Here is a 10,689-nt window from a genome sequence, read left to right as displayed (position 1 = left end):
GCTAAAAATAGGGGATTTTCCGTAACTCGGTAACAGAACATGGTAGAGAGACGAAATTGGTGTCAAAATGCGCAGAAGGGCCGCTTTCCTATACTTTCTTAAGAGACTTCATTGCCGTATCTTCCCCGCAAAGCGAGTTATATCTAAAAAACGATATTTCGTATACACAAAGTGTTGCTATATATAGGTAAGTTTAATTTTTTCTGTCAGTGGAGCTGTTGCTACAAATTTACCTTGCATTACTGCTACAAAGCTAAGAAAAGGAAAAATAATGAAAGCTGAGAGTGAGACCCATTTGGATAACTTGGAAAGTCCCGACGAAGACGAAACAAGGACCGCTTTCCTATTCCTTCGTAAGAGACGTCATTGCCGTATCTTCACCGCAAAACGAATTATATCGAAAAAAACGTTTTGTACAACATATGATGCACGGTACTTGTTTTGCTCCTGAATAAGTTATTTTTCGTAATATTTCTTTAACGGTCTCGAGGTAATTGTTCTGTTGCAAACTTAGCAATTGGATTTGTAATGCAAAGCTGAGAATTTGCAGAGATAAATTGATACTGGTACGAAATCAATACCAGGGGATGCGAAGGCTCACAGCGATTGCCTTAATCTTATGACACTACCAGGGCGGTAGTTTGCAGCGCGTGAAACATGCGGTTCTTTTTACAATTGCAGAAAGTTTTGTAGTGCAGCTGGTACAGTCAGCTACAGGTGACAGTTAGTAAATGTTACATAGAGCATATTTAAACAATACTTGTTTGGAAAGACAGTTGAAACGTTACCAAAAAGCCGTTTTTCTTAACAAAGCCGTTTTTGTACACTAAATGTAAAGCAAGTGTACGGGTAGTTAATTAACAAGTGACCATGAGCATGCAGTGAGTATCCACGCCTGATGCTAATAGCGCAATTCAGGTTATCATAACAAGAGTCATTAAACTACTACCGGTGACAATTGTCATTTTACGGTAAACGGAGATTATTTACGATAAACAGAAGCCCTTCTATTGTCAGACGTATTAAAAGCCTTCATATCCCCTTCTCTAGATATCCCTGAATCAATACTATTAAATTTGCTAATGATGTCTGCAGTTAATCTTGCAGTAGGCTACTGTATAATGTATAACTTTCGTTATTATTGAACGTATTTCAAGTTCAGATAGCTATAAAAACTGGGTGCTTAAAAATATTCTTCAGGCATATGTTGATGCGATACCTCAAGTCTCTCTGCTAAACATAGCTTTTGACTGCGGTACCAGAAAGCCAGTTGTATTCAGCTATAAAGCTCTTGGCTACAAAATGTGTGCACACTGTATGGAATGTTTATTGCAAGTAACCTTTTGGCAAATACAGTGAGATATAAATACTAAATTAAAATTTAAATGAAGTTGGCAGTTTAAATTATAAGAACAACGTCAATTGTTAACGAGTACGAGAGCCAGTAGTTTCTCTTGTGACTGCATGTTGCATTCCATTGAGAGGTTGTAGAACCTTTACCTGTTTATTCCGGATTGGTTTCACTCCGACATATGTTTGCGAGCGTGTTTTGGGTCGAGATCCGGCAAATCGCAAAGGCGCACTCCTAGCTCGGATAAAACCAGCAGCGTGAGACCCATGTCGACCGTCAGCGTTCATTGTTGGTGAGTAAGCGTCGCGGTGACAAGTTTGCTTCTTGGATTTGGTCTTAGCTGAACCGCTCGCTTGAGACCGATTGATTGGCGATGGCTGCTCTGTTAGCGAAGAGGAAGGTTTGAGAACTTCGTCGTGATTCGGTCTAATCCACGGATTCGGATTCACAAATGCAGGAGCACGCGAAGCGATGTCTTCCAATGCTGGCAAAAACAAGGTGCAAATTATTCGGCGGAGCAATCCCTAACCTCCCAAAAAAAAAAACAGTTGAGTTGGAAAACGAAAACGTCAGTCCTGTTTTAAAACGTTAGTCAGAGGTCAACTTATGATTTAATCGAATTAATTTTGCTTGCAGTTATATTTGCTTCGTACTAAGCCACAGACGGCGTAAAAATAAAAGTAACCTCCACGGTCATAGGCTATGAGTAAATTCTCAGGCACCTAAAAAGCGATGTTTGTTGCTTTCAAGCCATTCCTGGTATTTTTCCTCTGCTACTTTTTTCTTTTCTTCTTTCAATCTTGCCGCTTTCTCTCTTTCTGCTTTGTCCTGGGATAGAATGGCACAAGAAAATTGGTGGGGATGTGCTGGAGCACAAACATAACGAATGGACTATTAAAGCACTTATGCTTCCATCAGCACTGCTGCTGTGAAACACTAGAAACAAATTTAACACAAAAATTGTCCAAAAAATTCGGTTTCGCCGAGATACACTATGCTTGTACAAAAACGTGTAAACGTTTGAAACGTTGCTGGCGTAAAAACAACAGAAAATTAAACACAAAAATCTTCAAAAAAATGCCGCTTTACTAGATGAAACTATACTTTAGTATGAACGTGTAAACGTTTAAAATGTCGTTACAGCGGTTAAAATAATACATAAAACTCGCCTGGAGCCGTTTTCGGCGTTCGACCCTTTCTACTTTGTCTTTCCATCGTTGAAAGTTTACCTCCATGTCCGCTTTCAATCTCTCCTTCTTTTCAAGCTCGATTTCTTTCTGAATCTTTTTCTCTCTCTTAGCAGCAGAAATTTGTAGCTTCATCTAATTGTATATAGCTTTGTCAAGAAAATATAGTTTGTTCATGTTCCAACTACAAAACTTATCCTTCAAATTACTATTTTCATTTTGCCTGTCGCAACATATAGATCTGTTTATTGTTCCAACGACCATTAAACATAGAGTTTTGAACAGAAAAATATTGAGAACGTTATGGGATCATTCTTTTAAGTAACTTGGCAATAGCAAACAAAACACTGTATTCTGAATGCCCACACTATAAACCCAACAACACCACTAAATGACGTCATAATTTCCTCATATTTTTAGTGCCACAAGAAACACGTTACAAATAATAAGTCAAACGGTGCTATGTCTCAGATAAGCAAAAATAGATTTCAAGTAAAAAGATTTAATAATAATACAACACCTTCAAAAGACTTTCTTCCATCCATTCTTGATGTCGTCTTTCTGCTGCTTTCACTCTTTCTTCCTTCTCTTTTTTCTTCCTTTCTGCTTCTTCTTTTTCTCTTTTTGTTTCCATTTTCTAACGACACAAAACAATGTGTATTAATATACCGGTACCGTAAGCTATAAAAGGTTTCAAATCACATCCTATTTTACAATTTACTTCTTTAATTCCAATTTAAAGGTAAGCTTGATAAAGCGAAGCTTAAATTGTGATGCAAAAACTGTGGCTTCAAAGTTATAACCAACGTTCAACCAACTTTACAGTACATCAAAAGTGAAGTCAGATATTCAGATAATATCATGGCATTATTAACATACTTTTTGTTTCAAATTTTCTTGTTCCAACTGTAATTTGTTCATCAGCCATTGCTCCCATGCATTTAAATTAAATGATAAGCAATCGCTTGGATGTGATAAAGCATTAAATCCATACTTGTGATCTTGTCTCAATGTTATTGCGCTTGAACCAGAACATTTGGCTGGCTTTGGTGGAAAGCTTAAAGTGAAAAAAAAGTTTTGCTTTTATTTGATGATGGATGAGTTTATGATAATATAAACATAACACACACTTATATTTAATTATAATAAAGGAGAGATATGCTCAATGAACGAAATAGGCCTACAATTTGTAGAAAATAGTCTCTACAATATGTTGGTCATGATCACTTGTCTTGCACCATGTCAGCCAGGCCAGAGTGTCATGCACACTTATCAAACAGTATAATATCTTCTAAAAACATTAAAGTAAAAATGCAGTGGAACTGAAATCAGTGATTTAAAAGCCAAGTTTTGTCATTTCTACCCGATATGTTTGCAAGCGTCTTAATGAGTTATGCTTTACAGTAGTTTCAAAACATCATGAACATGTACGAAACTACAGTATGTATATCCTTACATTTTTTCAGTAGAATGAGATGTGGAGCTTTCAAAATAAGACGTAAATGTTTCTGATTCAGAGCTGACATGTCCAAAATAGTCTGGTTTTAACTTTCTGGTTGACGAAGGTGTACTTTGAAAGTGAATTGTATTCATTTCAACTAGGCTTATCACAAATGAAGTCTTTCTATCTGAGTAGTCTACACTCAATACAGCAATGAAAATCAGAGATATTGTTCTACAAAACCTGAAATTTGTTGACCTATACAATACATATACATATGCGACAAGCTTTGATTAGAAAATGACTGATTGAACACAGTATTAACAGGAAAACACTTTGATTACCATAACAACTTTCAATCTCAAGAAGATCTTTACATCGGTGCAATTCTATGATCGGCTTTGTCAGTTGACAAGAAAAATATGTCATCTTACCATTTGTGCAATTTCGTCGATTTTCTACTAAAATGCATTCAATTGTCTTTGCAACATGTCATTTTAACCCCATATTCATTCTATTATGAAATTTGATTTCAATGTATTTTTCTTCTTAATAGTACACAAAAAACTTACAATACAATAACATACAATTCACAATCATAGAGAAACACTTAAGTACGCATAGTGTTTAACAATTTAATCTGATTAGCCAGGAATAGTAAAAGTAGGCTTAACATACGTCTAGTTTTAGGAGAGACAGACCTGCTTTTTAACGTCTTGTCCCGACCGGTCAGCCAAACATCCCTTTTTCAAATACTAGTAGGAGAAAGCAGTGTAGGCTAATATGAAGCCTCTGGTATTTTAGCAAAACATGGAAAAGTTATTAGTCTTTTAAAAGCTTCAATTAAGTAAAAGTTTGTGTTGTTTGAGAGTTTGAAGCCGGTTTAATGTTATTTTGCAGATAGAGAAATTGTTTTTTTTTTATCAATAGGTGAATAAACTTCTAAGTTCTTGAGTAATATATCATTTAATATATAATACTTTATCATGAGCATCACAAAAGTTTTTTTTTTTTTAAATCTGTTATTTAGTTGATTGATTGATTGATTGAATCTTTATCCTCGGACTGGGAAAGCTTCTTGCAGAGCTTAATCCTGGCAGTTTCGCATACTTGTAGAGGCTTTGAATCACTGACGCAGGCCCGGTCACCGAGATTGACAGAGTGAAGTTTCCGATTGTTGAAGTCTTGTTGCCGGGGAACTATTCCATCCATTAGATGCCGCTGAATGGAGAGCAGTCCTTAACGTGCGTTGCTCAAGCGCACACCCCGAGAGTCGAACCAGCGCCGCTTGATCTTGAAGTTTCTTCGTTCCAGAAGTGACGCGCTAACCAATTGAGCTATCGGCGATTGAGCTATCGATAGTTGATTGGCAGCATTTTGATTAAAACAACAACATGTGTACGTACCACTTTCCCTAACACCAAAAACTTGTCTAAGCAGCAAATAATCATCACAGCTAAGGGGCTTGGTTTTTGGAGGTGTCCCGCTTTAAAGTCACAAAAATATGGTAAGCCTAAAGCCTGGTCTACACTACAAGCCCGAAAAGCGCAAACGCCTGCATTGTCCAGCCTTGACTGACTAAAAACTGTCTACACTGGCAAATTTGATCTTGCGACCGTGTGCATTCAAGCGCTAACAACGTCACTTTCTGCTTGGTTATCGTCATCTGACTAGACAGTCGCCTTCAATTGATTCAAACTTATCAATCAAACGCATCCATCATTGTACTGACACAGTGTAATAGGTCAACTGAAAATAATCCATAATAGTATTGTAGACCTAGAGCTATCCTATAACTTGTAGAGTTGAACCCTGCAATCAATGCAAGGCTAGCAGGTAGGCCAACCCAAGTTTGACCAAAAGCCTGGTGAACTGCTACCTGAACCTGACCAACAGCTAAAGATAGTTTGAATCAGTCCAAGAGGTAGGACTACCATACTAACTGGAAGGCTAACTTTAATCATACCAAAAGCCTAGTGAAGTGCCACCTTAACCAAACTAACAGTTAAGTAGGCCTATGTAAGACTTTTTTAAACCTAACCTTTTAATTTTTATCTACACACACCAACTAACCTATTAACTGAAACAGAGTACCATCCTTCTAGAAAACTGAAACTGCCTTTCCACCAAAGTTCCACAAAATGCCAAGACCTAAGCTCAAACTAAATTTTGCGATAGAACCTTCGGTCAAGCGAATCTCTCCAGAGCGTAAAAAAAGCTCGCGATGACCAGACATTTTCAGGCCGACGGCGGGGCTGTTGCTGAGAGAAGCTTTGTGTTAAATAAACAAAGAATGAGCCACGCTCAGCTCAAAACATTTTGTAGTGTAGACCAGGCTTAAGACCATTTAGTCATTGATCCAGTCAGTTGTTCTCTAAAAACAACCTGCCAAACGAGTTTTATACAATCCGTTGTAAGCTACGAGCACGCTTTCTTTGGAGAATTGCTGGTCCTGCTGCTGGCGCAACCTGCGACTGCGAGTGCAACCTACAACTTCTACAAGTGCACTGCTGCAGAATGCAGATTGCAGAAACGAAGAATCTGCCTAAAACAAGAAAAACAGAAGTGTTGCCAGATATTTTTTCAATTTCTTGCTCAATTGCCATAGAAAATTAGCCAAAAAGTGGTCTTTAATCGCTACAACTGGTTTTGGTTGGTTTCGGTGTTTGAATCTTTATCATCGGGCTGACAGCTTTGATGAGTTATTCCTGGTAATTTTCTGATTGTTTCCTATTGTTGGTAAGTAAGGTAAGTTTCCGATTGTTGAAGTTTTGTCGCCGCCTTGCCGGGAATTATTTCATTCACAAGGTGCCGCTGAATTGGAAAGCAGTCCTGAAATGCGTTTCTCAAGCGCACATCCCAAAAGCAGGGCCAGATTTATCAGTAGGCAGAGTAGGCAGTTGCCTAGGGCGGAAAATTATTGGGGGTGGCAAAATATACGAATATACAGTATTACATTGATAATACTGTATCAGCTAAAGTTATGTAGGCTAATAAAGTTATAGCCTATATATGTTTATTTGTTTTGTAACTTTTTTATTTTCCCTTTATATCTTAAATTTTTCTGAAGGTGTTGCGACCGTGCCAAATTTTTTTTTCAACTCAATAACTTACTTCGATCACAAGCACGTTTTAACGTTCGCGTTTTGTCGCTTCTACCTTTTTCTTGACCTTTGCTATGTTGACGTGTATTGTTTTGATATGATGGTCAGAAATAAAAAAACAACTGAACTGAACTGAACTGTACGTGAATATAATAATTCACAACAGATATATTCAGATATATAGCAATTAATAAATATGTTATCACATCACACACATTTATAAACAGTGCGACAAGTCATGTGCCCTAGAGTATGGCAAGTCATCGCCCCTAGAGTACTTCACGCTTGATTGGTTTTCAACTACTGTATATGTGCTGCATAGCGCTTCTTTTAGTTATCTGTCTCGCTTGGTAGCCTATGGGGGACTATAGGCTTTGTCTGTGCAATTTTTATTTATTTTTGTTCGGTTTTTTTCACTGTTAGTTAAATTAAAGGAGCCTAGAAAAAATGTTTTTAGTCAATGTTAGGTTGATGGAAAAGTTGCAGGCTATTTGTGTATAGGCTACTTGGCGTGATGCAGGGATATCTAAAGAAGGGGATACGAAGGCTTTTATTACGTCTGCCAATAGAAGGGCTGTTGTTTATTGTAAGTAATCTGTGTTTATCGTAAAATGGCAATTGGCACCGATAGTAGTTTAATAAATCTTGTTATGATAACTTGCATTGCGCTATTAGAATCAGGCCTGGATATTCACAGCATGCTCATGGTTGCTTGTTAATTCAACTACCCATATAGGCTACTTGCAGGGGCACCGGAACGATTTTTGACTGGGGGGGCAAGATTACGAAAAAAGGGCACTTTTTTTACTTAAAGGCAATTTTTTTTCAAGTTTTAAGATAAGATTTAGCAATAATGCTACTGTAATCTATCAGCTCACTATGTATTGAGTAATAATAGCCTACAAATGTCCAGTATACAAAGAAGGGCATCATGCTATATGTTATAATGATGTAACCTACTGTCAAGCCTTAAAGCAGCCTGCGGCCATGGCCGCTAAGTAGTGCTTAAATGACCACCGGTGCTACCTCCACAATCGGCCAAGTTTGGCCGCCGGTCTCTTCTAGCCAAATATTTAATTTCGCAATAGAATGATCGTGGATTAACTATCGAAAATATGTAGTATCAAAGAGTGACACAAAATTAGGTCAGCGCGTCATAATCGCCGTTGTTGCATTGTGCGGGGATATTTGTTATTGATGGAATATATCCATCTGCGATCACCAAAGCTGTAAGTCTTGTTTGTAATTCTCGACGTTTATTTTAACAAAGTCTTAATCCGAAGTGCTAATTTACATCGGCTGGCAATATTGTCGTTTTTATGTCGATTCGATGTTGTCGGACATTGAATCGTTGTTAAAAAGGAGAACTAGAATAGTTGACATCCAAGGGGAAAACATTTTTTGATCATATTTTGCAAAAATTATGCTCCTTTTAGTAATGTCCTTCACATCATTGAAATACTTATTTTATTACCTTGTCGTCATCGTCAACACCAGGGGTGTGCAACCTTTATTACAGGAGGGCCATATATAAATATCTGGGTGAAACCGCGGGCCACACGTTTATTTAACATATGTTTTCTAGTAGTTTGCAGGCACAAAAAAGTAGTTTTTTTGTTATTCATGTTAATCTTATGGCATTATTAGAGGTTATCTCCTTGCAGAAATAATAAGTTAAGACACATAAATTTCTGAAGAAAACTGCTATTCAAATTTATTGTCACACCGACTACGAGTTCAGTGAGAAATTTGCAGCTGGTTTCTTTTCCGGACGACTTTTTCCAAATTTACTTTAATGGAAGTGCTCGCAATTCGAAGTCCATTTTCCAGGTGTTCGCCTGTCAGAACGGATCGATGGGGATATTTTATGACGCCCATTTTAGAAAAAATCTGTTCGCACAAATACGTTTAGCCAAAAAGAGCCATTTTTGAAGTCATGTTTTTTTCAAATGTGGAAAGTCATCTTGGTTGAGATGTTTTCGGTAAAATCAAAAAATTTACGACTTCTTTCCGCAGTTCGTAAAATAGTTGCAACATGCAGCCCTTGCTTAACCAACGCATCTCGGAAAAGTAAAGTAGATCTTTATGTGTCGTGTTGAGATTATCCAGAAACTTTTGAAACTGACGATGGTTGAGCCCTCGTGCTCGAATGAAATTACTGCCTTAACAACCGGACTTAAGACGTGTTTGAACTTCAAGGATTTTGCGCACAGGTTTTGCTGGTGAATGATACAATGAAAAATTGCTATGTCATCATCGATTTTTCTCTTCCTCACGGTAGACTTCAAGAGACCTATGAATCCAATGCCAGTTCCGGACATGGATCGAGCACCATCAGTTGCGATTCCGCATAAGCTGGACAAGTCCAGTTCGAAGTTGTCAAAAGTATCAATTCAGTAAAAATGTCAGCACCAGTAAGTTGTCGTACCCTTCATTGACTGTAATGACAGAAGCTCTTCCGTTTCGTTCAAGTCTTTGTCCACTCCTTTTCAAATATGGCCAACTGTGCTGTGTCCTTCTGGTCCGTAGCCTACTTTCATCGATCGCAAAGCTCCATGAAACAAAGTTCTTCACCTTATCCTTATTGAGAGTGAGAGTGTCACTAATATCACAAGCAAGATCATCGATAGCCTACGCCTCGCTATCGTCCACCACTTTCTCGAACGCACTCTTCATTTTAGAGCACATTTCTTCTGCGACATCGATAAGACACTGCTTCACAAAATTACTGTCAGAGTACGGTTTCATAATTTGAGCTATTCTCTGTGCAATTCTGTGCTTCTGATCTACTGACGTTCCAAATAATTAAATACAATCGGATGAGCGGTGGTCAGTGGGAGATTTCTAAAATAGTTAACAGAAGGTGCGAAATGTACAATAATCCATTCTATAATGAATTGTTCGCACGTACCAGACTAAACTAAATTATAAACACGTTTCGCGGGCCGCACACAATTCAAAATTGCCACATCTTTGCGGGCCACACAATTTTTCTTCGCGGGCCACATTTGGCCCGCGGGCCGTACTTTGCACACCCCTGGTCAACACAATCATGTCGAGCGTTGTTTTTCGTTGCTGAAAAGAATTCTAGGAGAGTGGCGAACTTCTTTAAAATCAGCCACATTGGAGACACACGTGCAAGTGTCGTTAGCAGGGCCGGATTTAGCTGATGGGGGGCCCGGGGCACTTTTAGATCGGGGGGCCGCCCTGTAAAAAATTTTTCGCGCCTTCGGCGCGAAAAGCCACCTCCACGTCTACAATAGCATTACTCCAGCACTACACACCAATTTGCAGAGTCTTTAAAGGCTGAAAGGAAAAAAATAACACAAACTTACATTTTTTCCACGTAGGGGGGCCCTTCAAAAGTCGGGGGGCCCGGGGCACATGCCCCCTCTGCCCCCCCCTAAATCCGGGCCTGGTCGTTAGATGGTCCCGCAGTACTGGATTACAATCCCGATAAAGCAGTTATTGCGTGGTGCAACGATTCTATTGTATAGGACGTCGCTCAGGCCCAGATTTCAACAACGCTAAGTGATCATTTTAGCATTGTTGCAAGTTTAATTTTATTTACTTGTGCTATCGTTATTTTTATTTTGTATTTTGGCC

The 10,689-nt window shown here is 38.4% G+C and overlaps 1 protein-coding gene across 1 annotated transcript; it reads right to left on the bottom strand.

Annotated features, from left to right (window-relative positions):
* Nucleotides 1–1,305: 1,305 nt before the first annotated feature.
* On the bottom strand, nt 1,306–4,233 carry LOC145779941 (uncharacterized). The gene is made up of 6 exons (XM_082591630.1): nt 3,995–4,233; nt 3,418–3,595; nt 3,059–3,175; nt 2,521–2,673; nt 2,074–2,179; nt 1,306–1,835 (listed from the first exon to the last, which is right to left on the bottom strand). The coding sequence occupies exons 1-6, from the start codon at nt 4,129–4,131 to the stop codon at nt 1,426–1,428; spliced, it is 1,101 nt and encodes a 366-aa protein (XP_082447756.1). The 5' UTR covers nt 4,132–4,233; the 3' UTR covers nt 1,306–1,425.
* Nucleotides 4,234–10,689: the final 6,456 nt, after the last annotated feature.

The sequence above is a fragment of the Aplidium turbinatum genome, chromosome 11, assembly GCF_918807975.1.
Source record: "Aplidium turbinatum chromosome 11, kaAplTurb1.1, whole genome shotgun sequence".
Taxonomy (NCBI): domain Eukaryota; kingdom Metazoa; phylum Chordata; class Ascidiacea; order Aplousobranchia; family Polyclinidae; genus Aplidium; species Aplidium turbinatum.
This window is presented reverse-complemented; position numbering and strand designations above follow the sequence as displayed.

Bases quoted from the DNA above. Each gene is read 5' to 3' on its own strand.
- LOC145779941 (XM_082591630.1), bottom strand. From the start codon at position 4,131: ATGAATACAATTCACTTTCAAAGTACACCTTCGTCAACCAGAAAGTTA. The intron at 3,176-3,417 runs GTATGTTAATAA...TTGTGTCGTTAG, and splicing joins AAGAAAATTTGAAACAAAAA to AAAATGGAAACAAAAAGAGA. The intron at 1,836-2,073 runs GTGCCTGAGAAT...TGTTTTTGCCAG, and splicing joins CAACAAACATCGCTTTTTAG to CATTGGAAGACATCGCTTCG.